Source organism: Aspergillus flavus, chromosome 5, assembly GCF_009017415.1.
Source record: "Aspergillus flavus chromosome 5, complete sequence".
NCBI lineage: Eukaryota > Fungi > Ascomycota > Eurotiomycetes > Eurotiales > Aspergillaceae > Aspergillus > Aspergillus flavus.
Window position 1 is genome coordinate 3,342,542 of NC_092408.1, and position 27,919 is coordinate 3,370,460.

The following is a 27,919-nucleotide window of genomic DNA, read 5'->3' on the forward strand; positions in this document are numbered from 1 at the left end:
TTCTCTGTATCATACGCCTATTTTGATGAGATTATAAAATTGCCCATCATGAGAAATACAAGATAACAATGCACAATCATAACATATATATTGTCTCGTGTCCCTGAACCTCGTAAATTTATATATTAAAGGGGGGGGGGGGGGGGGGGGGGGGAACCTGAACACGCAAGCAATGTCAAAGCCAAGAAAGGTATGCAGTGGATCACTTCCACCTCCCCATCCTCCCCCTAACAGCCATCCCTCCAAACTCTGCCTCCCTCTCCCTCTTCCTCCTCAATTCCTCCTCTTTCTCTTTAACGTAAACATCTCCTTCTCCGAGTCCTTCCCCCTCCCTCCGCAGCCGGTCCACCGCCTTCACATTCTCCCACAACGCCGGATCCAAGAACGGCTGCGGACCGGACGAGAAATCATACTCGACAGTCGTGGGCCGAGAGTTCAGCTCCACATGCTGATTCTCCGAGATAGATTTGGACTTGGATTTAGATTCGGCCACTGCCGGCGTTGACGTAGAAGTTGATGTTGAACGAATATGTATCGGCGGGTATGTAGCGGTCGTGTTAGAGAGGGTGGGGTTTCTGGGGGCGGAAAGAGGCCGTTTAGAGGGGACTAGAAGTGTAGAAGACGGCCGCGTTGTTTGAAAAGTCATTCTATATTGACGTAAATTTGAGACTAGGTATATGCTATATTGTACAGTGGTTTTCGCCCGGTGATAGACAGGGAGTAAGTAAGTGATCTACATACTCCGGGTTCAATACTACTACTACTAATCAGTCAAACTGGTTACTTCTGGTAAGGCAGGTCAGCGCTATACCCGAACAGGAACTAGTGGGGGTGAGCTCGTATAACAACTGAAATTTGAAACTGCACCATGTCACTTCTCATCGACTACAACCATTCATCGGTGTTTGAAAGATTGAATTTCTCATGTCGAGATGGGATCCAAAACATTTGAAGGCGAGGGCCAAAGAGGCGGTAGTATGAATCAACCCTGTTCTATTGTCACTGTAAGAGTTGTGCTTATTTATACCGTGCAGATGATCCGTCCAACTCAACCAGTCCCAATTCTGCTGGTGGAGAGCCGCGAGGCGCCCATCTGTCCCGGGACGGCGACGGCAGTTTGGGAGATGGCGATGGGGACGACGGCGCCGATGGAGACGAAAAGGATGGCGCCGTTACCACCACCCCACTAACCGAACAACAACCTTCGTCGGAAACGACCAGTAAGAAAAAGAAACGAAGAAAGCCCAAGAAGAAAATTTCGGCGTTAAAGCAGTCATCGCCGCCACGGGTCCCGTTGGACGATCTTTTCCCCACGGGCCAGTTCCCCGTGGGCGAGACCCACGAGTATGGATCCGTCGTCGAGGGCACGGCGCGCACGACGTCCGAGGAAGTCCGATATCTGTCTCGGAATTATCTTCAGGATGACAGTGTCCTCACCGATTATCGCAAAGCAGCAGAGATACATCGTCAGGTCCGACACTGGACCCAGGAGAACGTTCGGCCTGGCCAGACTCTCACGGAGATTGCCGTGGGCATTGAGGATGGCGTGAGAGCGCTACTAGACAATGCTGGCCTCGAGACCGGGCAGTGTCTCCAGTCGGGAATGGGATTTCCCACGGGACTCGCCTTGAACGATTGCGTTGCGCATTACACGCCTAATCCAGGCCAAAAGGACATCGTCTTGCAAGCAAGCGATGTGATGAAGGTGGATTTTGGTGTCCATATCAATGGCTGGATTGTTGACAGTGCGTTTACAATGTCGTTTGACCCAACTTACGACAATCTACTTGCCGCCGTTAAGGATGCTACGAACACCGGTATCAAGGTAGGAAAGAGTCCTGGTGTCTCACAGGTTAGGGCGCAGCTAACGTTTTTCAGAATGCTGGAATTGATGTTCGTATCAGCGATGTCAGTGCTGCCATCCAAGAGGCGATGGAAAGCTATGAGGTCGAAATCGGCGGCAAAGTGTTCCCTGTCAAGCCGGTACGAGATATTAGCGGGCATAATATCAACCGCTATCAGATTCACGGTGGGAAGTCTATTCCATTCGTGAAGAATTCCAGCCAAACAAAGATGGAAGAGGGGGAGATCTTCGCCATCGAAACGTTTGGCTCGACGGGCCGTGGCTCTACAGTGGAGGGCGTATGTTTTCCCCTGCTTGCTTGATATGAGTTAAAGTGCTCACAGACATGCTAGTTCGGCGTTTATGGGTATGGAAAAGACCCGAACGCACCGAAGAAGGTGTCGTCCCCTCTGGCCTCGGCCCGATCTTTGTACAAGACAATCAATGAAAATTTCGGCTCGATTGTCTTCTGTCGCCGCTACCTCGAACGGCTTGGGGTCGAGCGCTACTTGGCCGGTGTAAGTATTCGTCATCCTGTCGACCGGATAGTGTGCTAATTCCGGAACAGATGAACAGTCTTGTAAACAATGGGATTGTGGAGCAATACGCACCTCTGATGGATATGAAGGGATCATACTCGGCACAGTTCGAACATGTGAGTATGCTCCTGTACTGCTGCGAGGAAGCAGAGCTAACCCTGATTTGCAGACTATACTGTTGCGAGAGTCGTGCAAGGAAGTGGTCAGCCGTGGAAATGACTATTGATCTCTTTGCGTGCGCATCAGTGGTATAGGGGACTTCTCCCTTTGAATCGTTATGCTTGATGCCATCCAACATGGCTCATGCTCGACACTCGTTTGCAATCTAGTTTTAGGCCATTCAACATGGTCTATTGTGCTGATTAGATAGTTTAAGTAGGACATCTGTTACTTACAATAGCCAAGATGACTTACATTCTGCTCTTTCCTAATATTTTGTTTTATGAATCAGACACCAGTAGATAGCCAATGTAGAAAATCAATTTACCCTCCGAAACCAGATCAACTTCCCATCCATCGTCGGCTCCAGATCGACACCAACTTCTCTGACCCCGTCCGAACCCAGTCTAAACTCCGCACGAACAACCTCATAATCTCGAGGATCCTTATACATCTCCTGCAACCTGGCCAACCACAACTCCCCACTAACATGCTCCAACGCAATCAACATACTAAACTCCTGACTCCGGCGATCAGCAACCAGCCCCGTCCCCTCCCCATCAAGCCCCAAATCCATACCCCCATACCCAGGATGCCAATAACTCCCAACATACTCCCTGACCTCCAACGCCGGCCTCAAAACCGGACCAGGCAACTCCGGATAAAGGCGCTCCCTCGCACACGCCAACTCCTCCCGCCGCCTGCTTTTCTTCTCCCTAATAACCGCTCCCCAATCCACCCGCTCCCGCACCGGCGTCCCCAACAACCCATCCAACAAATCCATATACAAAACTTGCTGCATTTGGTTACTCGTCATCGTCGAATTCCCCATGATAACCAGTCCCCATTCCCGGTCAGGGAGATACATCATCACGGACCCAAATCCCCTAATACTCCCCGTGTGCCACACGATCTTCTCCCCCCGGTAGTAATCCACCCGCCACCCAAGCGCGTATAAATGTGGTCCGGGGAATGGATTCGTGGCCCCGGACATTGATGCAATTCGGGGCTCTGTAAGCGCTGCATGTCCCTTCTTGCTGAGTGGTTCGTTCTGATACATCATGCATCGAATCCACTTCGCATAATCCTCTACATTGCTGATCATGCATCCGGCCCCTGATAACTCCGTATACTCGGGGTAGTCTATCTCGACGAACCCAGACGAAGTGGAAGTAGAACCAGAAGTAGAACCAGAAGAAGGAGAAGAAGAAGAATCATCCCAAACATACCCCCCAGCCATCACCTCCCCATCCAACCCCCCATCCGGCACATCACTCAGCTTCCAAAACGTCGCATCCATGCCTAACGGTCCCCAAATCTCCTCTCTCAGAAAGACCCCCAACTCAATCCCAGTAAGAGTCTCAATCGCATGCGAAACAGCCGTGTACATGAAACTGTTATACATGTATTTCTCCCGTATCGCGGCTGTCATGGGCAAATGGCGGAGTCTCCTTACCTCGTCTTTCGGGGACAGTGAATTATCGGGGCAGAAATGGTAGGAGTGTTCTGGGAGGCCGGTTCTGTGGGAGAGGGCGTCTTCGAGAGTGATGGTTTCTGTGGCGTGGGTGTTTGGGAGGATGAAGTCGGAGGGGATTAGGGTTGTGAGGGTGGTTGTCCAGGTTAGGGGGTTGGTGGTGTTAGTGTTGTCGTCGATGAGGAGGGATAGGGCTGCTGCTGTGAAGGATTTGGTGGTGCTGGCTGTGTAGTAAAGGGTTTGGGGGGTTGCGGGGGTGTCGGGGTATTTGGATATGCCGTAGCCCTGGATTTGGTTTGGTGAATTGGTTAAGACTAGGTGTGTTGGCTTAGCATGTACTTACCTTGGTGAAGGTATCCGGGCCGTCGAGGATGGCGATTGAGGTGCCTGGAACGTGCCATTCGGCTAGGAGAGTGTTGACGAGATCGTCGAACTCGGGTGTAAAGGGAGATGTTCCGCGTTGCATGCTTGTTGTTTGTATTGTATTTTGTGGAAGAGAGGTTGGGTATCAGTAGATCTGATATGGCGTCAGAGGGTATGTACACTTACTTATGGTTGCTAACCTTCGGAGGAATAAGCACTAGTTGGTTAGACTACCGGTGCCCGTAGTTATATTAAAAGTAAGGTAAGGTAGCATTGAACTCATCTCCACTAAGGATTGGTAATAGCTGTCTTGGATTGTCCATATTTGATCTCAGACCCTCCGCCAAGCATTAGTGCTTCAATACCATAGCTAAGCCTCAGTCAAGAATTGCTAGTGAAGTCTTGACAGGAATTGCTTATCAGGCAACTGTTTAGCTTGAATAAGCTTAGTTTTACTTGGTAAGACATGGTATCATTAGTTGTATCTCTCTATTAAATAGTCGGGTCTACTCTCATCTCTCTAGGCGATACACTCTTAACAATTAAACTGATAATTACTAAGTCTAAACTTATGTTGTACGCATCCTATCTTGCATACAACTGTTCTATACATATCTTTCGTTCAGTCAGCATTCTGAAATCATTTCTTCGTAAATTGTGATCGTCTGCAAATCGTCCCTGTCTGTGGTCTCGAAGAGTAGTAATGCATTATTCAAACAGTTCGACCAGACTCCTCGGGTATATATACAAATACACGCAGGATATGCAGTAAGCCAGCCTTAAAACGCCAATAATCGTAGCACGGTAGCAAAACAAAACATTGTCGGTCAAGGCTATGCGATACCTTGAGCCTCCATCCCGGAAATCGTTGAATATGAGTATGGCAAGTCGACCAGACCATCCAGCAGCCAATTCAATGGGTCAAACACTTCGTAGTTGGGCTCCATCAGTCCACTTGGTAGTCCCGGAACACTGCTACCAGACTGAACGCCCAGCGTGGCTTGCGGAAGAATGGGAGCAGGTGCCAGGCTAGGATCTCCACCAATACCAGGAGTCGAGTTAGAGGTGTGTGCAGCTCCAACGGATGACGCTGCAGAAGATTCAGCGTTAGAATCTGGGTTGGTCGGGTTCTTAAGATAGGCTACATTTCTGATTAGTCCCTAGCAGCACAACGTGTCTACGCTTGGGTAAACATACCTTCGAGGTTTCGATCTTTCGTCCGCGCGTCTTCTCGCCATCGCCATACCGAGTCGAAAAGAAGTGACATACTCATGCGACACCGGACTTTCAGCATCAAGGAATCGTCCATCTCGGAACTTTCGGTGGTCGGCTTGGGGGATGGTGTACTCTGCAGCCTCCACATCTGGGCTAAAACTTCGGCCAGCCGCTCTGGGAGGTCATTACTTGACACAGATACTCCCCGGATAGCCCAAATGGTCCGGTTGAAAAGAGCCTTGGTATAATCCATATTTATGTGAGCGGCAAAAAAGCTCGTGCCGAGCTTTAGCAGCGTACAACCTGCTGCCACCATCATCTGATAGATGTAATACGGCGTGTAGGAGAGTACCGGCCCAACCTCCGTTTCCAAGTTCATAGCAGCCTCCAGAAATGTTCTGGTTGCGACATACAAAGAAAGAAGCCGATCACGGTAGTCCTTCTCAGAAGTGTCATCGAAAAAGACCGACAGATGTAGGTGCAGGTTCGCCGCGCGAAGATAAAGGTCGGTAATGCCTGGGCAGATTAGTATGCACCGCAATCATGTATCCATGGGTAAGGCTCACAATCATTCTGAGCCTTCAGCTGCGACTCGAGTTCATCGAAATCCCGAGAGAAAAATGAGATCAGCGTCGATCGTTCCTGGTCATTACACAGCCCAACAGGGTCCCGGTGGTTGGTATAGAGTGCTCTGGTGACCTGGTCACAGAACTTTTCGATCTGAAGGCGCGCACGGATACCTTCAGGCAACTTGTAGTTTGGATCCAGTGACTCGCTCGACAGTGTCCAGTCATACAAAGTGGACGGTGGCTGGCCGTACCCGGTCGCAACCCTAAATAACACCTGTCAGGATAAAGATGATCCCAGAGATTTAGAACAATGAGTTAAGACATACCGTTGCGCAACAATATTACAGATCGCCCACGTCCTCACTTTATCTTTCAGTTCTTCCTCGATAAGCTCCACCCTGAATTTACTGAAATCCTGAGCATATGACGGGCGGTGTAGACCGAGCTGCATGGCCACCTGCATCATCATTCCACAGAGCATAAAGGTGGGATCGGTAGAAGTACTGCTCGTAGGGAATGGCCATGTACAAAGCAGGCAGAGAGCTTTCACGACATGATAGCTTTGTGGGATGTCTGCCAGCGTACTCCATACCAGTCGCGAAACGGGGCCTGCGAGAGAGTTCAGAAGGTGCGTATCGGGCTGATAACGCCGTGCCCCAACGCTAATAATAGTCCAGAACAGTAAGGGTGATGTATTATAATATTCATCAGGCGACTGCCCTCGTTCAAGGAACGGAAGAAAAGGGTGATAAAAAGTAAAGTACCTGGCAGCATTAGGACACGCCCTCAAGTCATCATATCTAAACCGGGACTTACAGATCAAACAATTCTGTCACCCTCTCCGGCACGACAACAACATCTTCTATCCGCTTGAAGTGTTGACTCCCATTTCTCATATAGTTAGAACCATCGAAGCCCGAACGTAGGTCCAAAAGCGATGCGACTGCTTCGTGAGAGCCCATATACTGATCGGAAGACATGCCAGAGGGCGTGTGATAAACGCCAGCCGGACTGACATGGCTCGAGTGTTCCTGTTTGGGAGTATGCTGAGTAGATTGTATAGACGGTGGTTGTTGTTGGGGCATGGACGTGGCAGCATTGGCCTGGACGCTGGCAATCTGCTTCCTCAGCTCGATGATCTCTCTTTCCATCTCCGCATTGCGACTGCGTTTCCCGACTCTCTTGAAGTTGGATTCGATTTTGCAGTCAAGTTTTAAGCGTCGACAACGAGAGCAGTCCATCCATGGGTCCTGAACTACATCGCAGCGCAACTGCCGTGACGAAGTATGAATTAGTCTAGCCCGTAAGGGCAACAGTATAGTCTGCGGTGGTTCAGGTGCTCACCTTTTGCTGACGACATTCGTTGCAGGCACGCTTCACAGGCTGCCTTTTCTTCTCCTCACGAAGGTCGTTCTCTTCCACGTCATCCACGCTGCCAGGAGAGCTGTCTAACCCCGCCATGGCAACAGTGCGCTTCCTGGCTGGTCCCACGCCATCGGGCCCGCCAGTAGCCGAAGCAGAAGGATGGCTGACACCTCCCATTACGGGACTGGTGGCAGCAGGAGCATTATTCCCTGCACTTGGCTCCAGAATTCCCCCCTGCAGGCTCCCGCCTCCGATTCCGCTGGGCAGGGCTCCGAGTGACGCCAGGCTGGTTGCGGGTGAGTCGACCGATAAAGCTCGGACGGCAGAAAAAAAAAGTTTGGCGTGGCTAATCACCACGCAGTTTTCCACACAAACCCAAGGGGGGGGAAAGAACAAATAATAATAATAAAACAATAGGTTAATGATACAGGGTATAGATGTCACACCAAATAATATGGACTATTTTCAAACTACCGTTTTCCCAACTCGGTTGACTGGATGATCAGATCCCCTCAGCAATGGATGAGTAACAACAGTGGGGGGAAGGCGATTGAGAAGCTGTCCGATCTCGCTCTCACGTGGCTTACCCGCTGCACGTGATGGTAACGGAGGCTTAATGAGATGGAGATATAGTTACTAACTTACTAGTACGCTCTAAGATTCTCTTGGTCAACGTACCTGATTCTGTCTTGAGTTTTTCCCGGTCTACCGGTCATGGTCTGACTGACTTGGCGAATGCACTTCATGTGAAAGACATATGAGCCGCATAAATTCCTCCGCCTCGTTGCATTGTCGATCTCCCATTCCGCATCTCTGAGAGATCTTATCACATATCTCCATGTCATGGCGGAATGCCGCTAGAACAAAGGGTTCGAAAGTTAGCCGACGCTAGGAACCGCCTCGTGTCGTCAAATGCTACCAAGTTTGCTAGGGATCAACCCCCCGAAATTAACTACACATCGTATTGCCGAGGCTGTGTCGCTCATCGCCCCGTCATGGTCATTGAGCCTTGCACTGCCGCTAGGATAGGACGCCTATCCCAATGATCGCCCTCCATGCTGGTTATGGAAGGAAATGCTTGTTGGTTGTTGCTGCAATGCTACACTAGTGGGTTGCCCGACTTTCTAGAAACAATGTCTCTCCACAGATGCAGATGTATGATGATATCCTTGGCCTTTGATTCGCTCATCCATGGATCATCGCCCCCATCTTACTATTTGCCCGGCGAGGCATTACTGAGCCATAATCTTACATCACAGGCCTCTAATATAAGTGTAGACATTACATATAAAGCAGCATGACTCCTTCCATGTTAATCGAACACCCTATCTCTTCTTTAGAATATGATACCTCAAGCATATGAACCTTCAGTCGTTTTAACAAGATGAAATCGTCTCCTTTCGAAAAGATCACGGAAGACGTCTCCGAAGCTGAGCCTCCAGCGTACGGTCAGGTTGACCAGCCTCCCCTAGTATTACCGCCGCTGGACCTGTTCCAAACGGCCGGACCACCTGTTTGTTCGACGGTCACCCAAGACCAATGTATTGCTCATCTCAAGTTCTTAGCAGCACTCGCCGATCTACGCGACAACATAACCAACATCAACCCTCTATTTCAAATCAATGATCCTGACCCAGCTATTTTTGGAGATAGTACAAATGAGGCATTTGCTCGTGTCAAAGAAAAGCGATGGGCTGTGTACACGGCCAGGGCGGTCGACCGCTACACGACTTGGTGGCAGGAGTGTATTCAATCTCCGGACCGAGCTCCCAAGCTCCATGACCTGGAGGACGACAGTTATGACTCAATTACCGAGCATCACAAGCCGTACAACTGGTCTCCGAAAACAATGCCTCCTCTAGGTGAGTGAAGCCTTGAACCGGCCTTTATTAACTACCCTAATGCTGACAGACTTCTCTATCAGATATTCTGATGGTGTGGCACGCACATATGCTGAACCCTAGAGTCTTTCTTGAAGACTGCATTCGGGGAGGTGCCATGGGCTTTTGGACGGCTGGTTTCCCTTGGGAACTTGTCAACTCCTGCATCGACGATCAATCCTTGGAATACCACGCTGGACAAGCAGCGGTAGCGCACTTTCAGCAGAAAACTGGTCTGCCTTGGGACAACTTAAAATGTTCATCGAAGAAGCCCCTCAGCTGTCCTAGCTGTAAGCACGAGCTGTCCGTGCCCTGGACCGAAGCTCAGATATCTGCCCCAGTCGATGAAGCATTTGAAAACTGTCGTGGCTTCGCAGATAAAAATTTCCAAAAGAAATGTCCAGTCTGTAAATTCGAAATCACACACGAGACACTAAAGACCGAGAAGTTTCGGAAAGATGTTAGGGCTTTCTGGGCTTCAGATGTGCCGATGCCTGGAACGTTTTATGATGTTAGGGGTGTTCCAAAGGCCGCCACAATCTCGAGTCGAAAGAAGAGACAGTCCCTGTTCCCTAATCGTTTAATCAAGGCGATAGGCACCATTTTCCTTTCTCAGACTGACCCAACGGACGATGACTGGAAGTCAATGGCGGCGTTGCGCGACAAGCTGCAGTCCAGGATCAAGAGCCGGGACGTCATGCGAAGGGTCAACCCAGATTCAGGTATATCCTCATTATTTCCAGAAGAGAAGGTAGCGTTCCGTCGGATGATGGCTCGCTATTGGGATAATCATACTCCCTTCGCTCTAGACCTGGTTGGTGCTGTCATTCGACAGGGGACTTTTGTTCAAAAAATGGACAACATTGATTGGCTTCACTCGCCTACAGTGAAGGCAACCATGGACCGCTTGATCAAAAAATACGAGGTCTTCTTCCAAATCATGGCACAGAACCCACGCAATATGGCTGTCCCAACTCTGGATGTCGATCTCGCCTGGCATACCCATCAGCTATCGCCTTCAAGATACTTTGACTACTCCGTCTTTACAACACGGCAACACACCAGGGTTCCCAAGTTCATTGATCATGACGACAAGGTCGAAGAAACCAAATTATCGGATGGATTTGAGTGGACTAGCAAAATGTACAAGAAACTCACCAAGGGTGACATCTACAGCGAGTGCACTTGCTGGTACTGTGAGGCTATTCGAGCTCCGGATCTCAGCGACGGTATTTTTGTCTCCTCATCAACCTCTCGAGCTCGCGAAGCAGCCGCCAATCTCCACAATCGGCCAGATATATCTTCAGATCCAGAGAAGAACCCTCATATCTCCGCGCATAGTGCTGTCCCAGCGGAGACAAAGAAGACACGTGCCGGCTTTGATCCTCGATACGTGAAGCATCTAAAGCTTCAAAGCAACTACCAAAAGGCACGCCGTCGTGCAGAGAAGCGAGACCGCAAACAAGGCAACAAGGAACAGGACCGTTCTTCAGACGCCACCCTTTATGCCATGGCATATGGTTATCCGGTGTATGTGCCATACTACGCCCCGTACGTGGCTGACCCCTGCGTTCACTCCAATGCATATCCTTCAAATCCAGGCTGTATGAGCTTCGTCTCCGGAGCCCATGGCAACTGCGCTGCAGGGACCTGTGGAGGCGCCGTTGCGGCCGGCGGCTGCGGTGGGATGGGAGGGGGATGCGCTGGTGGGTGTGCTGGCGGGGGAGGGGGCGGAGCAGCGGGTGGCTGTGGATCAGGAGGTGGTGCAGGTTGCGGCGGAAGTAGCAGTGGTGGAGGCGGGGGCGGGGGCTGTGGTGGTGGTGGAGGTGGAGGAGGCTGTGGAGGAGGTGGTGGTGGTGGTTGCTGAAGAGATTCTAAGCCTGTATACTTGCTTCAATTTATGATTATGTAGCTCGAGCGTGTTTAAGATTCGTTGCTCATGAACTTTATATACTCGATACCATGAATTAATACGATCTTCAACAATGACTACAGGAGAAGAAGGTCCTACTTTCCATAAATAACGAAATTCAAGAAAACATCTCGGATTAAGGACAAGAAACATACAACTAATGAACCGGAATAACCCCATCGCCAGCAAGTCTGTGATATTCCGCCGAAGACTGAAGCGCCATCTTTACACTTGAACCCCCCAGCCGTGGCTAAGTTTTAACCTCGTCTGGGATTATATCCAGAAGATAGCCAGGAGACAGATAGTGACAATCACAGTCGACTCCTTGGACTAACAGTCGTACAGCAGCTTCAGCTCGAATTAGATGGCCTGTTCTTTCCAAGCCTCTCTGTCATAGTATGAGGTATGTAGCAGAGCCCCAGGATATCATAGCTAGCATATTCGACTACCGTAGTATGTTTCAACTTACGGTGCTTAAATGTATCCAAATAACACAATGAACTTTATAGTATGCACTGGGGCACCCTCGAATAAATTCCCGACAAGGTAGAGGCACGGGCCGGCAAACCCAATCGGGGGCGCCGCTAAACCCGAACAAGACGCAGGTATCAATCTCCAGAACAAACTTCAAGATGCGATGAAATCACCAGGAAAGTGGTAAGAAATAGAGAAAAGGGCATCATGGTTCATCTATGCTATTTACATCCACAGCACTAACTTACTTATTCACGCATACATAGCCAATAACAGCCGGCAAAGATTGCCAATATCCATCGCCGATCTATTTCCGTAGATTCAGACTCCTGCTGCATTCGGTAGTCGAGCTGGAAATGCAACCTTAGGGAAGAGTATGCCATTCCACGGTTACGAGGTTGGAGAGTTGCATTGGAATAGTTATATACGTAATCATTAGGTTATACTGGTTGTTTTTGTCTGCTCTGATCCCCTGGTCCCCTGGATATATAAACCTTCGGGTACCTAAGTAGTAAGGACTCTTCCATATTTTGTTTATCTGTAAACATACATATCTTGTGTGCTGCTTTTGTCTCGAGTATATTTCTTCAATCGGTATGTGACTTATCTGGTCATATATGCAGTTCTGGTGGTAACTGACAGTATCACAATCGATACCAGAAAAGCACAATGGACTTCGATAAGCTCAAGAAGAATCTTAACGATACCACTGAATCCGCCAAGGATCAGTTGAATAAACGTATGTACCCAATCCTTGATATTTCTTTTAGGTATATATAGGAAAGTTAGCTAACGAATACACAGTCTACGGTAGGTAACGGATATGGAACTTAAGCTCTGTTCTCCTCTACGCCACTATACGATGCTCATTCTTAGTAGAAAAGCCAGGCGAGACTACAAACGACGCCTTGAACAAGGGCAAAGAACAGGCTGCCAATGCTGCCGACAGCGCCAAGGCGACCTTGGACAAGGCTCTGGGTAAAGGAGAGAACAACAACGCTTGAAAAGGTCGACATTAATCAGGTATTACGGTTGGGCTTCCATCCTACTATTTGTGCATAGAGACCCGTTACGATAGTAATCGTTAGACGAACAATATAAGTCCGAAGTAATTCAACGTTTCCTTGTAAACGCCGAGTTTTAGTAACCATGTTTAGTCTCGTGTGCTGCGCAGCATCCGTATACGACTGATCAGCCGCTGTACGTCTTGATTCAGTTCAACTGGGTATCTCTAAATGAAGTAGTACGAAAAGAGACACTCAGAGAGAGAAAAATGGGAAAGAGAAAGAAAAACCGAAACCATTCGCAGTAAGCCATTCAATGGCAAGGCCAGCTACATCACTATGCATTTATTTCTTTTTCTATTTCTTTCGTAAATGGTGCGTTCGTTCCATTCCTCTATACGCCTTCTCCAGAGGTCGTTTGACGGTTGGGAGCTCGTGGAGAGTGTAGGGTCGGTGGATGCCCGGCGATTAAGCGGTGGTATAGTTGCCGACACCTGATGAATGTCTTGTGATTGCGTGCGCCGGCTTATCGACCTATGGTACCCGGTATGTAGCCATGAATCGCGTGGAACCTCGGGAGAAGCGTACTGCGGGCCTGTGAGCTGTAGGTTGGGTGATGAGAGAGAATAGGGATGGTTGAGGTTAGGCAGCATATCTGGGATTTCAGGTACAGCGTCTTGCCATTCTAGAAGTTCTGCTGGGTTCACTACGGACTCAGTTTGAGTCTCTTGGAGCGATGCTTGCTGCGCCGGAGCTGGCAATGTCGTCGTCGTCGCAGCTGCAGCGTAATCGAGATTCGCTGCGTCGAGGATCCCTGCAGTATTTTGATCAATCTCTTGAGAAGTGGCCGTGGTCTGCGGTTGTAGATGCAGGGGCACCGACGGCACGTTAGGCACATCCCCATTCTGAGAGTACGGGTGGGTCGAGGCTCTTCGAACTAAATTGCTTTGTGTTCGGCTAAGGCCAGGAGCCTCTGAAGCCCTGGTTGTTCTTCGCACTAGTGAGGCTAATCTAGATCCACTGATGGTATTCAATCTTTGTAGAGGACTCCGAGGCAAAGGCTCCTCGGCCATATCCTCCAGGCGAGTGGTCTGAGACCTTTGAAGTTGATCCGGTGCATCGCTGACTCTTTGTACAGGTTCAGTTCTGGTGGGAAGAAGGGTTCTTCTAAGATACTCCGGAAGCGGTGCATCGGGCTCACGAGTATAGGGAGGGGGAGGGGGAACCCAGTTATCGGCGTCACTTTCATGAGGGACCTGGAATATTGGAGGAACCTGTCTCGCATCCAAAACACGCCGTGGCTCGTCACGATACCGTGGGTTGTACCGTGTGCGACTGGTAGCCGCTGCGGTGGCAGCGCGACGCAGTGTATCTTGGGAACGCGGCTGCGTGTTGTCGTAGGGAGTGTCTGGAACAGGAGGCGTATCACCATCACCCACATCATTTGAGGAAACAGAGAAGTAAGAACTATTTCGACGAATGACCAACGGTGGGGATTGGCTCATCGAAATAGCTGCTGGGTACGATTCACGAGCAAGAGTTCTGGCCCGGTGGGAAGAATTGCCACGATGCAGGCGGGTTCTTCTTCTTTCCAGCTCAACCTCTGTATCCAAGCTAGTATTTGGTTCGTGGAGCATCTTCGGCTCCGTCTCGCCAATTTCAATACTGATTTCAGTGGACTCCCCGTCTTTTGGTGATCGCTCGAAATCCAAAAGTAGCACTCGTCCTCCATCAACCGGAACATCTTCTTCACCAATTGTCGGTGGGCTAATGCCGCCGGGTGCCACAGCCACCAACCTACGATGGTCAGCGGAAGTGTCGGCATGTCGCACCCAGGAAGCTGCAGTAATTCCAGAAATATCGCTGATCCTATGTCCCCTGATAAGCATCTTCGGCTTGGCGATAGAGTGCTGTAATCGTCGCGCATTATCTGGTAGGGGCATCATCTCCTCCTCTCGGTGACTTGGTCCATTGTCCGAAACACAAAGTGCGGCTGCAAAGGTACTTGATGGTGCAATATCAAGGCGGTCCGGTATACCATATACCCAGAGACCGGAACCTTGGAAACCTAGGGCGGCAAGCTCTCCAGTACAATCAACCGTCGGCAGCATGATTGGCGGAGACTCCTGCAGTCCACTCCCAGACGTCGGACTCACGAAATATACTGTACCAGAATTCACATTGTTGGCCCCGACCGCCCTGAATGCCGCGGCCTCTTTATCAAAACCCAAGATCCAACTACCGTCACCTTCGGCATGTAGTGGAAGAAGGCAAGCATGACTGTAGTTTTGTATAATCTCAGGAAATAGAATCTGAGTGGTCCACATGCGTGTATGTGCCTCTCTCGCAGAGATATCGGTAACAGGCTCTGAGTAAAACGGTACTGTGATAGTGACCAGACTGGTATTTTGGCTATCGCCAGACGAACCGAGTAGCATGACTCCGTCTGATGAAAACGTAATCGAATCCACGCCAGTACAGCGCACGGCTCTTCGTTCGGTCGCAAGTGTTCCTTCTCCAATGGCGTATACTTCGATCCTGTCGGTATATGCGATGGCAAGAACACCGCCTGTTGGAGACAATGCTAGAGCCTGTGGGACATCATTCAACTTGATATTTTGAACGTGCCTTGCTTCTTCGTTAGACAAACTATAAATGTTGACTTGATGACTAGACGATACCACGGCAAGAAGCGAACCATCATCCAGGATGGTAGCGTTCAGCGGACGTCTCCAGGTTTTGAGTTCATGTCTCACTACAGCTGATCCAGATGCCACATCGAGGACAATGATCCTCGAAGAGCTTATACAGAGTACCAATTGAGCATTAGGAGAAAAAGCAAAACGAAAAGCCTCTCCGTGTGGGAAAGCTGTCGAAGAACTCATCGACGTTGAAATAAGCTTCACCAAGGTTTGGCGGGGTCTAAGGAAGACCTCGAATGCATTGCGTCTTATTTCTGCCCCAAACTTCAGCTTCAGGATAGCAAGGTCATCTGAAGTGACTACATCTGAAGTAGCTTTTGCTGTCAAGGAAAAGGATGGGCAACGTGATAAATGATGAGCATATAATAAAGGCGAATCTGAGATCCGCCTCCATTTTCGGTTCAAGAATGCTAGAGACGCGAAAGTGTTTGCATCGACGGCATAAAGGATGCTGCATAGCCGGTTAAAACAGCTCTTATCTTGAGAAAACAGGCTGTACAAGAGACGTCTTTGCTGACGGGCGCAAAAAGTCGCCCTACTAGCTGTTGGGGCCGAGAGGAAAATTATAACTTACTGCTCAATTACCGTGCGAGGTAAACTGTTGAAAAGAGATGAGATCAGCTCACCTGACCGCGATTGGCTCTTCCCAAGCGAGCCGTTCTGTTGTTGGCTGGGGCCTGTACTCGGTAGCTGCTCAGGGTCGTTATGAGGACCATCGAGCCGCTCAGCACTGGGCAGCCGAACATCCTCCTCCATGGTCATCGGTTCATGAAAGTCTACATTTGATGGAAAGGATATACAACCGGATTCAATTGCACATCGCCATGGGGGTCTCTAGGCAGTAAAGGGGCAAAGTTTGGAGAATCAACCGGAGCGCTTGTGGAAAGACGGAGGCGCCAACTTAGCGGCCCGGTGGCTGTGTCTCCCAGCGCCAATGCAACGATGATCTGGTGCCAGCGCGTACATGAGATGAGACGCAGACTAGGCTCAAACGTTCCGAATTAATGATGTGCAGAAATGTAGATCTCCCTCAGTAAGATCCCCGATGCCCCAGACAGCAACAAGAAACGAGCAACGGGCATGATCGCGGGGAAGAGTCCATACGATATACAGCATTTTCCAAGGCGTGGGATATAAATAGAGAGCCACGTCTAAGGCACGTGGTTGGTCCCGATGGCTGACTCATCTTCCCCACACTTTCCGATAAGAAAATGGGAACTTCGTCTGGGAGGAGAAAAGCTAAGCAGACCTCCGCGATTTGTCACTTCAGATATGTCTTGATTAACCCCCAGATTGAGTCACAGAACAGTAGTGTGGACTATGAGGGCCTTTGCGCGACACCGCGACTAACATCATCTGGTTCGATGTCGCTTGCATTGACCGCGCGCTAGTCGGTTTTCATGACCTAAAACTTGATAAGTGTGCCAGCCCTTACAGTATCTTCCTCTCCGCCTGCACCTCAAGCGCCATTTCCTTGACAACCTCGGATAAGTTCATTGGCGCGCACGCGACTCTCAATTGGGCCCTCAAGACTAACAATCGCTGTCTTGGTTCGATAAGAAGCCCATTTGAGAATCGTCATGCCACCTGCGACTGCTCAGAGTAGTTCTGCTACTCAAAAGCTTGTCACCCCGGGATTTAACGCCGGTGCAAGGCCATACAGATCTCATAAAGTTAGGGCTTGTGACTTGTGTAGAAAGCGCAAGTCCCGATGTACGGTGGATATCCCAGGCCAGTCATGTCTCCTATGCCGAGTCCAGGGAGCAGATTGTCATTACCAAGAAGAAACCAATCACGATACGTCCATTGCTAATGGCCCCGATCCCAAGAGATGGTCCGTCGATAATTCCAGTGAAAGCCTTCCTTCTGGCCAGAAGCGCAAGCGTACCCCCCACAGCGATTCGCCTCCCAGTCGTCCACGAGAAAGTACCTCTACCCTACCCCGCGCGAGTTCCGTAGTGGACAGTCGCGGAAACGAAACCCGACGGCAAGGAATTGAAGACCCTCACAATGAATCCGTTCATATCGTTGGTCCCGTTGTTGCGGATGACGCTCAGGTAATCGAGAAGTTTATGCCTCCAGAACATTCCAATACGAACGAGGACCCTAACAGTCATCCGTACAATGTGTACTCGAACGATCCGAGAAAACCCATCCTTTATACTACTATATCTAGGCGGAGACAGGGTATGCGAGTCGGCATCCCACCTGGAGAGAACCAGAAAGAAATTCTTGAACAAATACTTGGGCCTTTCAGGCGTGATCTAGTTAGGCTGTACGCTTTTGATCCTCTCTTGATGCAACTGAGTACTGATTTGTACCTGCAGCTTTATAGACAGGTTCAACGTAGCGTTCCCAATCTTTGATGGTGACAGCTTCTGGGAGGCATACATTTCAGAAGTCCCAGGCGAACCACCAGCGTCTCTTATATGTCAGGTCTATTCCATGTCGCTTGTCTACTGGAAACATGTGCCGAAGCTTGCCTGCCACCCCAAACCGGATGTCCGATATGCAGTCAACATGACTGTGGCTGCTCTCCACGAAGAATTTTCTGCCCCAGGCTTGTCGACTATAAGTTGTGCGTTGATTGATCTAACCGGGCGGCCAATTTTCTCCATGACCGGCAATGCCATCAGTTGCGGTCGAATGATATCTCTCGCTCACTGCCTTGGCCTGAATCGAGACCCCAGCCACTGGAAGATTTCTCAGAGGGAGAAAGATCATCGCATACGGTTGTGGTGGGGTGTTGTGATACATGATCGCTGGTAAGTCCTTTTATGTGCGGTCTCTTTTATGTCGCTGACCCAGTTGTAAGGGGGAGCTTTGGTCACGGTGTACCTCCTCAAATCGCCAAGAATCAATACGATGTCCCACTCCCCACAATTGACGGTTTATTGTCGCCGAATGGTCGCACTAACGAGCGCGTGAGGGCCGCTCACTGCCACATTGCGTTGTGTCGCTTGACAGAGATCCTTGGCGAGCTCATGCCTCTTGTGTACGGCTTGCAACACCGAGTTTCACGAGAGACTTCCAAGAGATTACGACAGATCAGAACTGATCTCGACATGTGGGAGGATTCGCTCCCTGACTGGTTGAAGTCCCCAGCAAGTACTAGTACGGAGGAACGTATCTCAGGGACAAGTAGCTTGCAGCTGGCTTTTCTGGCCGTCAAGATGCTTGTAAGCAGAGTTGAACTGAATGTAAGTCTCAAACACTGCGCAACTTCGAATTCATGTCTAATCGATCAATCATAGGAGGTCAATAGTGCAGATACCGACAACCCAGAAGCACGACGCTACTTCCAAACGGAATGCCGACGCTCCGCCGAAGAAATCGTGCAATTTATCTCTTCACTCCGGAAAGAGAACTTCCAGGAATTCTGGCTGCCCTGTATGAGACAACCTCTTAGAACCCGCAGGATCCTTTTGTTTCAATATCTAACTCTGTCACAGACAGCGCCTTCCACCTCACATCCACCGCCACTCTTCTCGTCCGCTGCGCGTTAGAAACCACAGACACGGACGTAGCTCGCTCCTGTATCAACAACGTGGAGATGTTCCGAAGTATATTGCGCCGTGTCAGAGAAGAGGAGGATTGGGATGTAGCGGACATGTGTTTGGACCACTGCGATCGGATCCTCAACAGACTCCCTGGCAACGGAAGCACCCCTGACCTCAACTTCAGTGGTGTTGTGCAGCCTGATAATCGCTTGGTGAATCCGGCTGCGATTTCGCTTCCCGAGACGCAGACGAATAATGATATTGTTGACGACATGATGTCCATCTCGGGGACTTTTGGTACGATGGACGGTTTCCCTTTTGATATGACAGGTATCTGGGATGTCTCTGTTTTCCAGGACGTGAATTTACCATGATGTAGCATGCTAAAGACGAACCGGGAGGAATTCTCTTTCAATTATACCCAATGTGAACTTTATATATATGTTAGTTTTAGACGTAAATACGGTGTCTAGTGCAAGTATATATATCCCGGAAGCAAAGACATTGAAGACATTAAACTTATAATCTCATTTATACAGAAGACATATAATGAACCAAATGCTATTTTACAAACAACCCATGACGATGCTCAGGAGCCAAAAAAGGAGAACCTCTAATCATAACCCCACCCCCATAAAAAAAAGCACCTCAGGTACACATTAAAAGACCCAATCGGGAGATGAGTGTTGCTTCCATTTTAGATCTTCAGGAAAACAATTACTGCTTGCCAGCACCGAACACGCTGGTCAAAGAGCCCTTCATCTGGTTCATCTGCTCCTGCCGAGCCTTCTCCTCTTCGGCGGCCATCTCAGCCAGCCACTTCTCACCGTTCTCACGGATCTCCTTCTCCATCATCTCGTAGTTCTTCTGACCTCGCTCACGGATCTGATCCCAGAGCATCTTACCCTGGGCGAGACCCTCAGATGGAGTCGTCTCACCGTCCAAGGTTCGGGTGGATTTCAAGCCAAAAGCAGAGGCTAAGCTGCCCATGCTAAACTTGGGCCGCTTCTGCTGCTCCTCGCCCAACTCCTTCTGGAACCGCTCCCGCATGGCCTTCTCACGCTTGGCAAACTCAACGGGGATATCGGTGCCCTCAAACGACTTCAGGACAGGACGAACGTCTTCCACTCCCATACCGGCAATGTATTCAAGCAAAGGAATCAAAGCGACCAAAGTCTTGTCCTTAGATTCGCCGTGCCACTTGTTGAGGATGATAGCGTTTTCGGGCTGCAGGCGGGCGTGTTCCTCCTTGGTGTCGATCAGGATAACCTTGGACAGATCACGGTTGAGATAGGAAAGGTCCTAGACAGGGGCGATCAGTAAGTGTACAATATATTTGCATCATCTGTTTGATAAGACGTACCTTGATATACTCTCCATCCTTGTATCTAGTGGCTTCCCTGAACAATGGCCAGCGGATGATACGGAAAGGATCGAGCTTGCGAAGTACCTGGTCTGCCATCATGCTCGGAACGCTGGTGAAAAGAACAAGTTCGTAGTACTGATTGAGGTAGCGAAGGAAATAGTCGACTCCAGGTCGCTTGGCAACCCGCCATCCGTGTTCACGGCTCCATTCACTGTGCACAAGCAAATCTTCCAAACTCAGCACCAAAGTGTAGGGCTGGCGGAGATTGGGGTCTTCGTCAGGGAGCAGCTTCGGGAAAGCGGGGTCTTTGTAGTAGCTGGTGATATCGCCAAAGCGAGCTTTGACGCGGCTGTACCAAAGCCCAAAACTCCAGCCTGAGGGGACATCCGGATGAAGTCTCGCCTCCTCTTCAGTATCCCAGTTTCGCCCCAAATAGGCAGCACCACCTGCACCCGCAAGCAGGAAAAGGGCATACATGAGGTTGGCCATCCGGGCCCTTCGGCGATCAAGAGACGAGACATAACCATCCTTGGGAATATCGCCGCCGTGGCCATCATCTGTGTAATCTTCGGAGCGGGAAGGATCTTCAGTGAGATTCAGCGCAGTCGGTCCACGGCCTTTCGAGCGAGCTTCTAATTCTGCGGCAAGGGTGGAGGGAATGCCTTGTGTGAGGTCGGGAAGTGGTTGTTGGGGCGCAGCTTTCTCAGCACCCGTCTGGCTAGATTCGGCCTTGTCGAAGTCAATCAGCTATGGAAAGCGAAATCCATAGTCAGGACGATTTACTCACAGATTCGGCAGTCTGGTTGGCTGTGTTTCTTTGTGCATCCGCATTGGTGTCGAATTCAGCTTGAGAGGCCGAATACTCTTGTTGTGAAGACTGGTCGGCTTTGGGAGACTTGACAGACTCGGGCAGCTTGTAAGGAGCCTTGGGTTTATTGTTCTTTGCGTACCACCGAGAGTGGGTAATTGGCAAGGCGGATAAACGAACCGCAGAGGCGAGGGTGTTGGGCCTCGTCAGAGGCAATACTGCACGGCTAAGCATAGTGGAAAAGAAAAAAGTGTGATGTAATTAAGGATAGGTAAAATATAACAATGTACTCATGCTCTGCACAAGGGGGGCAGCTTGAGCGGGAGTTGTAGCAGGACCTAGCACACCAGACCAAGCCAACAGACGCGTTAGAGTACGTTGATAGTCTGAGAGTCCGTTTGTCGAAGTCCAGAAGATAACCGGTTCGAGTGCCAGAGCTTCGGAAAAGTTGCGCTGTCGGAGGTACGGCGAGCGGCAAGGCCCCACCGCGCAGCACCGCCTATAAAATCTTCCACTTTCTGCCGGTTTCCTCCTTTTCTTTTTCTTTTCTTTTCCAAATTATGAAAGTTGAAACCCAGACGGTAAATTTGACCCAACAAGCCTCTTGATGCATGCCGGGTTGTATTAGCTGGGGAGACAAAAGAAGTTTTGCTTCTATCCTGCACCCAAGAGCCGCAGCGAAGGATATCTGTGCAGCTGCAGCCCCGTTGGTGGGATACAAATTGTTCTCTCTATATAAATGGTGGTTTGATGTTCGCTACCCACCTTGCAAAAAAAAAAAGTGTACTCCGTTAATTCGCAAGTTCAGTTAACTGTTTAACTGCAACAATGGCATGACAAAGAACCTTATGAAATAAAAGACCTTTTCCAATAGAATATTCCCCGCGTATTTTTTTCTCTTTCTTTTAGATTCGATCTTCAGCCATCATGGACTCTATATCAGAGGCCCTGCAAAAGGTGCACCTCGAGAGTCCACCGCCGAAATCAGATCAGGTCGAGCTGCGAGAGGCTGAGGGCGAGGAAAATGAGGAGGATATAGAGAAAACAGCGCCGTTGGGTCCGTTTCCCTTCTTCGACCTTCCATCCGAGTTACGTTTGCGCATATATCATATCCTTCTCTTTACCCCTCGCCGCAAGCGAGCGCATTTACACACCAAGGGCAGTGTGGGAGCTTCCTCGAAGAAAAATCCACCACTATCTCCGACATCCCACCGTATCAACCTCTTCCTAGTATCTCGACGTGTGCACAATGAGGCCTCCGACTACTTCTATACCACCCAGACATTCCGTCTCTTCTCTTTGCAGGATTATTCGCGAATGCCAACAGTCAGTATGATACCGCCTAGATACCGGCCCTCCATCGCTACTATCGAATTAATCCTAGGATCCAGCTGGACAGCACCTCCCAGTTCTTGGAAAGTCACCCGCCGTCTTGGTCTGGAAGACATGGTTCGTGCTAAGACATTCAAAGTGTTTATTGAGGTCGATCCTTCGCATCCAGTGTTTGAAGGCTTCCGGATTTCCAAGAACTTCTACACTGAATTTTCTGGTGGAATACTTCGCGATGTTCTCGCCAAAATGCCAAGCTTAGAATATGTGGAGTTTGACGGGTGGCCGTCTGTCCGCAAGAACGGGGCGTTGATGCAGCGTCTACTTCATGAAGCCAAAGCAGCCAAGAAGAAGATTGCCTGGGGTCCCGAACGCGGATGGACAGACTGCGACGAGGAAGACATGGAAACTCCCATGGTTTACGAACTGAAGTCGATGGAGCGTGGTAGAGTCAATGATGTTCCGCCTCAAACTGATTCATTATTCGGACCATAATGATCACCGTGACCTGTCGTTCGGTCTGGACTGATGGATCTTCAAATGATTATGAAAGTATAGAGCAACATATAAACGTTCATCATTATAGAGTTTAATAGTTACTCGCTATTTATTGAATTTGACAATCTAAAATCAAAGAAGGTTGCCGATCTATATGTAAATATGTGTCATAGTCAAACCGTACAACGAAGCTAGCACAACGACTGAGTCGTAGTTATGCGGTGATTGAATAGTACAAGTTGAAACGTCATTCATTTATAATTGTTTCCGTGCATGATGGCTGCCCCTGCGAGACAGGACTACTGTCCTGTATCTCATGTTGCAGGAACAGATATTATGATACTCCTCATAATACTCACTAATCATCTATAGGTCTTCATCCACCTCCATACTGGCACCGTTTTGAGCGCCTTTTCCATTTGATTGCCTGGCAACTGAGGCTTCCTTATCGATCATCTGCCGCGAGACTGCGACAATATTATCTTCAATCAACTGCTGACTTACATCCTCGATGTCTATAACAATAGTTAATATGTATAAGGAAAACAAAACTGGAGTTCCGAATATGACTTACGCTTCTTGGGATCGACCTTTCCGACATATCTTGTCTTGAGCTGCTCCTTGCTGAGTTCCGTTTCTTCTTTAACTCGCTTTTCGTAGCCCTCGGCGAGGCTGACGAGCTGCTTCATGCGGTCGACGTTGTGCTCGCCTTCCTCATGGAAATCCTTCATCTGCAAGGCTTCCGTCCAAACATGCTTATGCAGATTCATCAACATGTTCTCCTCCAACCCTGTCTTACGGTAATTGATAGCAATGCTGTAGTAGTGCCTGTTCAGGCCGTGGATGAGTGCTTGGATCGACGGCTTATTCAGGTGACCCAAATTGGATGTGGTTTGCCGAGGCTCCTGACCCATGACCACAGTCTGGGGTTGAATAAGTCGGAAAGCATCAATAACAACTTTGCCCTTGACGGACTGGATAGGGTCAACGACAACGGCGACAGCGCGCGGGGTGAGCTGCTCGAAGGATTGCTGGGTGTTGATATCGACAGATGAGAGCCAGCAGCCAAAACCAGGGTGAGAGTGATACCAGCCAACAACGGTTTCTGGTCTGCATAATCGAAGAATCAATATCGCTCCAAGTAAGGCTAGAGGCCTAGTCAAAGCTTACCGTCCTGTTTGGCGGAGCATGTCCATCATCTTGGTCTGAAAGACGGGGTCCACAGCTTCGACACTAACACCAGTACCACTCTGAGGCATCGCGAACACATCCACTACTCGAACTGTATATTCATCCACGAACTCTCCCAACATCAGACCCATGACTTCCATAGGTACACCTGCCCGACCATGTCGCAACATCTTCAGCAGAGCCAACGATGAGATATGTACTGTTTCGGAGTTATCGATCAGGTTAGGGGTATCCTAAATAATAAAATATCAGTATAATAGCTTCACAGGTGTGTAATTCGGATAGAATCTTAATCGAGTACAGCGCCACATAAGGTACACGGAAAGAACCGCCTTAGGAGAACAGTGATTAAGGAATGTCGAGGCTCGACTTACACCACCGGGGGCAGCACCACCCATGCCCATGCTTTGGGCAGCCTGAAGCATCCGACCAAGTCGCTCCATAGCTGCTGACGGAATATAAGTATCGGAGATGTAAAGGTAAAGGATAGCTTCCTAGAGGGAAGCCCCGAAAGACAGAAGAGTTGATCGGGATGTCAAAGGGTTGCAACGTGGGAGGGAGCTCGCAAATAACGCGATAATGGAGTAATGACTAAAAGGTAGATGAGGGGGGTTGAAATGGGATGCAAGCGATAAGAGATGGTGGTTGGAGGTGAAGCCGCAGTTGAGCTCCAAGAAGCCTAACTGACGAAGGCGGTGGACACAGCTTTGGACCGTTAATTGGCGCTCCCGCCTTTCTTTCCCCTTCGCTTCGACCTTCGTTTCTCATTCTCCCCGGCCATGGGAATGCGGTCCAGTCACTTATCATAACTTCTTGATCCTGCTATTTCCCTCTCCTCTCTTTCCTTGATAGGGCGATCTAAAACCGGGACCTGATTACCAAGTATCTGGACCCCTCCCCTTGTCTCCAGCCCGTCATCCTCTACATCTTCCTTTTACATCACCAGCAGAACCGAGAATTCGCCGTGCCCCAAGGCATATATCTCCTAATTTCAATTTGAGCGAACGCTATCGGTGCTCTCTCATACATTGTCATCCAAGATGACTTCCTTAGCTCCCTTGGACCCGATCAATGCCAACGGGTCAGACCGTGGCAAGAAGGTCGCATATTTCTACGACTCCGACGTTGGTAACTATGCCTACGTCTCGGGACACCCAATGAAGCCTCATCGCATAAGGATGACACATAGCTTGGTTATGAACTACGGTCTCTATAAGAAAATGGAAATCTATGTAAGTGGTGCAAGCTCTCCCAAGTTGTTACTGCGCGATGTTGGCTTTGCTAACCTGCAAATCTCATAGCGCGCAAAACCAGCGTCTAAATACGAGATGACCCAATTCCACACGGATGAATATATCGACTTCCTTTCTAAAGTAACGCCGGATAACATGGACACCTACGCCAAGGAGCAAAGCAAGTATAATGTCGGTGATGATTGTCCTGTTTTCGACGGTCTTTTTGAATTCTGCGGAATTAGTGCAGGAGGTAGTATGGAGGGCGCGGCCCGACTTAATCGCAATAAATGCGACATTGCTGTCAACTGGGCTGGTGGTCTTCACCATGCGAAGAAGAGTGAAGCAAGTGGTTTCTGCTACGTGAACGGTAATAAGGAACCGTATTTTCCCGCTGTGCCTTGAAGACTCATTAACGAATCCTCTATAGATATTGTGCTAGGCATTCTTGAGTTGTTGCGCTTCAAGCAGCGAGTGCTGTACGTCGACATTGATGTACATCATGGTGATGGTGTTGAAGAAGCCTTCTACACTACAGATCGTGTTATGACTGTCTCTTTCCACAAATACGGAGAGTACTTCCCAGGAACTGGCGAGCTCCGCGATATCGGTGTAGGCCAGGGTAAATATTACGCCGTAAACTTTCCACTCCGCGATGGTATCGACGACGTTTCTTATAAGAGTATTTTTGAGCCCGTCATCAAGAGTGTTATGGAGTGGTACCGACCAGAAGCAGTGGTTCTCCAATGCGGTGGTGACAGTCTTTCCGGGGACCGTTTGGGGTGCTTCAACCTTAGTATGAGAGGACATGCCAACTGTGTGAACTTCATCAAGAGCTTTAATCTACCCACCTTAATTCTTGGAGGAGGAGGTTACACAATGCGCAACGTTGCGCGAACCTGGGCATTTGAGACTGGTATTCTTGTTGGGGATCCTTTGGGCTCCGAGCTTCCCTACAATGATTACTACGAGGTGAGATCGTTTTCCTCAAACATATTCATGTCAGAAGTTGTTAACATGAACAGTACTTTGCTCCGGATTATGAGCTGGATGTGCGGCCATCAAATATGGATAACGCCAACACGAAAGAGTATCTAGATAAGATCCGTGCGCAAGTTGTCGAGAACCTTAAGCGAACTTCGTTTGCACCTTCCGTACAGATGACGGACGTACCACGCGACCCTCTTGTAGAAGGCATGGATGATGAAGCGGATGCAATCTTGGACGATCTGGATGAGGACGAAAATAAAGACAAGCGTTTCACCAAAAGGCGATTCGATCAATATGTCGAGAAACCAGGTGAACTTAGTGATAGCGAAGACGAAGAAGAGAACGCTGCCAACGGAGTCCGCCGCCAACCTGGCATAATGAAACGGAGGAACCAAGTCAACTATCGCAACCTTGATGTTGAATCTGGACTTGAGAGCGGAATGGCTACCCCCGCCGATGCTTCTTCGGTACCTGACGATGACATGGATACTACCGCCGACGCGAAGATGGGCGATGCCCCACAGACTGAAACCGAGGCACCCGCAACACCTTCCGTCGCCGAGCCACCATCAAGGGCTGAGGAGGCATCCGCAGCAGTACCAACGGAAATGGCGATTGATGGTCAAGAGCAAGCAGCTCCCTCTGCGCCTATTTCTCGCCAGCCGTCCCCCAAGGCACAGGATGAAGATATCACCATGGAAGACGCGGGCAACGCTGCGCCCGAAACAGAGCAGCAGGAGCAATCCGTAGCGCCAAGTGAGGCCCAGGCAGAAGAAAAGAAGCCCGCTGAAGAAAAACCAGCTACGGACAAACCTGCAACAGAGCCGTCCTCTCCAGCCGATGCACAGGCCCCTCAGAAGGAGTCCGTAGAGGACTCAGGGCCAGCTGAAGCAAGTGAGGTAGCGGAAACAGTAGAGATAACTGAGACCAAAGAAAAGAGCCCAGAAGCTCCTAAGGATGTGCCTGAGCCAGCCAAAGCAGAGCAGGAATCACCCAAGGAAGTAAAGGAATCAACTGGTGAACCTCAAGAGAAGGAGCCCACCAAGAGCGAGGCATAGGCTCCGCTTTTTAGAGGCGTTTATCAGGGTTCCGGGCGCAAAGGCTGGCAATATGGTGTTTGGGTTACTGCATCCATGAAGGAAGGTATTCTGCTATGTCTCATGTCTTTTCTATTCTCTGACTCTGTAGGTTGAGCAATTCTTTTTTTAAAATTCATGTACCATGCGCAAATGCATATATTGGCTAAGACTTCAACAAATTCATACATATTCACCGAATCGTCTCAAATTGCAGGATTCTTGCACAAAACTAGTACTCCCCGTAGTAGAGCATGTCTAGAGCACCCCATACAGCAAGCTTACCTAATCCATCCAAGCACTCTAATCCCAAGGGGGGATAGCGTATCGACTGAGCCCTAATTCACCATGGGCCCTCGACGGGCCAATAGCGCTGAGGCGCCAAGATTTTACCCACGACACACTAAGCGAGAAAGCAATTCGGAAACCC

General features: G+C 49.5%; 12 protein-coding genes across 12 annotated transcripts; 6 read left to right on the top strand and 6 right to left on the bottom strand.

The window, feature by feature from the left end:
- Window positions 1-202: 202 nt before the first annotated feature.
- Window positions 203-646, bottom strand: F9C07_2234602 (uncharacterized protein; the record flags this gene model as incomplete). The annotated part of the gene is made up of 1 exon (XM_071509958.1): window positions 203-646. One exon carries the CDS (start codon window positions 644-646, stop codon window positions 203-205), a length of 444 nt encoding a protein of 147 aa, XP_071364574.1.
- A 286-nt stretch (window positions 647-932) lies between these two features.
- On the top strand, window positions 933-2,608 carry F9C07_8911 (methionine aminopeptidase 2-like protein; the record flags this gene model as incomplete). Its single annotated transcript, XM_071511840.1, has 6 exons — window positions 933-975; window positions 1,035-1,825; window positions 1,879-2,142; window positions 2,197-2,361; window positions 2,412-2,498; window positions 2,552-2,608. The coding sequence occupies 6 exons, from the start codon at window positions 933-935 to the stop codon at window positions 2,606-2,608; spliced, it is 1,407 nt and encodes a 468-aa protein (XP_071364575.1).
- Window positions 2,609-2,773: 165 nt separating this feature from the next.
- F9C07_2071321 (beta-lactamase/transpeptidase-like protein) lies at window positions 2,774-4,481 on the bottom strand (the record flags this gene model as incomplete). Its single annotated transcript, XM_041286541.2, has 3 exons — window positions 2,774-2,809; window positions 2,870-4,300; window positions 4,359-4,481. The coding sequence occupies 3 exons, from the start codon at window positions 4,479-4,481 to the stop codon at window positions 2,774-2,776; spliced, it is 1,590 nt and encodes a 529-aa protein (XP_041148092.2).
- A 1,017-nt stretch (window positions 4,482-5,498) lies between these two features.
- On the bottom strand, window positions 5,499-8,041 carry F9C07_2165172 (uncharacterized protein). The gene is made up of 5 exons (XM_071509321.1): window positions 7,507-8,041; window positions 6,979-7,433; window positions 6,489-6,926; window positions 6,160-6,425; window positions 5,499-6,109 (listed from the first exon to the last, which is right to left on the bottom strand). Exons 1-5 carry the CDS (start codon window positions 7,702-7,704, stop codon window positions 5,556-5,558), a joined length of 1,911 nt encoding a protein of 636 aa, XP_071364576.1. The 5' UTR covers window positions 7,705-8,041; the 3' UTR covers window positions 5,499-5,555.
- An 870-nt stretch (window positions 8,042-8,911) lies between these two features.
- Window positions 8,912-11,274, top strand: F9C07_8914 (uncharacterized protein; the record flags this gene model as incomplete). The annotated part of the gene is made up of 2 exons (XM_041293238.1): window positions 8,912-9,389; window positions 9,452-11,274. The coding sequence occupies 2 exons, from the start codon at window positions 8,912-8,914 to the stop codon at window positions 11,272-11,274; spliced, it is 2,301 nt and encodes a 766-aa protein (XP_041148094.1).
- Window positions 11,275-11,421: 147 nt separating this feature from the next.
- F9C07_1696332 (uncharacterized protein) lies at window positions 11,422-16,395 on the bottom strand. Its single transcript, XM_041293229.2, has 2 exons — window positions 16,074-16,395; window positions 11,422-15,950 (listed from the first exon to the last, which is right to left on the bottom strand). Exons 1-2 carry the CDS (start codon window positions 16,259-16,261, stop codon window positions 13,127-13,129), a joined length of 3,012 nt encoding a protein of 1,003 aa, XP_041148096.2. The 5' UTR covers window positions 16,262-16,395; the 3' UTR covers window positions 11,422-13,126.
- On the top strand, window positions 12,463-12,797 carry F9C07_2234607 (uncharacterized protein; the record flags this gene model as incomplete). The annotated part of the gene is made up of 3 exons (XM_041293218.1): window positions 12,463-12,532; window positions 12,598-12,603; window positions 12,673-12,797. The coding sequence occupies 3 exons, from the start codon at window positions 12,463-12,465 to the stop codon at window positions 12,795-12,797; spliced, it is 201 nt and encodes a 66-aa protein (XP_041148095.1).
- Window positions 16,396-16,582: 187 nt separating the features above from the next.
- Window positions 16,583-19,586, top strand: F9C07_2285249 (C6 transcription factor). Its single transcript, XM_041293219.2, has 5 exons — window positions 16,583-17,774; window positions 17,827-18,264; window positions 18,315-18,699; window positions 18,754-18,889; window positions 18,952-19,586. Exons 1-5 carry the CDS (start codon window positions 17,080-17,082, stop codon window positions 19,371-19,373), a joined length of 2,076 nt encoding a protein of 691 aa, XP_041148097.1. The 5' UTR covers window positions 16,583-17,079; the 3' UTR covers window positions 19,374-19,586.
- On the bottom strand, window positions 19,504-21,713 carry F9C07_2285250 (TFIIF-interacting CTD phosphatase). The gene is made up of 3 exons (XM_041293230.2): window positions 21,153-21,713; window positions 20,363-21,094; window positions 19,504-20,301 (listed from the first exon to the last, which is right to left on the bottom strand). The coding sequence occupies exons 1-3, from the start codon at window positions 21,405-21,407 to the stop codon at window positions 19,717-19,719; spliced, it is 1,572 nt and encodes a 523-aa protein (XP_041148098.1). The 5' UTR covers window positions 21,408-21,713; the 3' UTR covers window positions 19,504-19,716.
- Window positions 21,714-22,100: 387 nt separating this feature from the next.
- On the top strand, window positions 22,101-22,997 carry F9C07_8919 (uncharacterized protein; the record flags this gene model as incomplete). Its single annotated transcript, XM_041286539.1, has 1 exon — window positions 22,101-22,997. The coding sequence occupies one exon, from the start codon at window positions 22,101-22,103 to the stop codon at window positions 22,995-22,997; it is 897 nt and encodes a 298-aa protein (XP_041148099.1).
- A 369-nt stretch (window positions 22,998-23,366) lies between these two features.
- On the bottom strand, window positions 23,367-24,634 carry F9C07_8920 (putative proteasome regulatory particle subunit; the record flags this gene model as incomplete). The annotated part of the gene is made up of 4 exons (XM_041293231.1): window positions 23,367-23,515; window positions 23,575-24,110; window positions 24,171-24,424; window positions 24,566-24,634. 4 exons carry the CDS (start codon window positions 24,632-24,634, stop codon window positions 23,367-23,369), a joined length of 1,008 nt encoding a protein of 335 aa, XP_041148100.1.
- Window positions 24,635-24,837: 203 nt separating this feature from the next.
- F9C07_2285252 (histone deacetylase 1) lies at window positions 24,838-27,883 on the top strand. Its single transcript, XM_041293220.2, has 4 exons — window positions 24,838-25,423; window positions 25,493-25,793; window positions 25,854-26,395; window positions 26,449-27,883. Exons 1-4 carry the CDS (start codon window positions 25,232-25,234, stop codon window positions 27,469-27,471), a joined length of 2,058 nt encoding a protein of 685 aa, XP_041148101.1. The 5' UTR covers window positions 24,838-25,231; the 3' UTR covers window positions 27,472-27,883.
- Window positions 27,884-27,919: the final 36 nt, after the last annotated feature.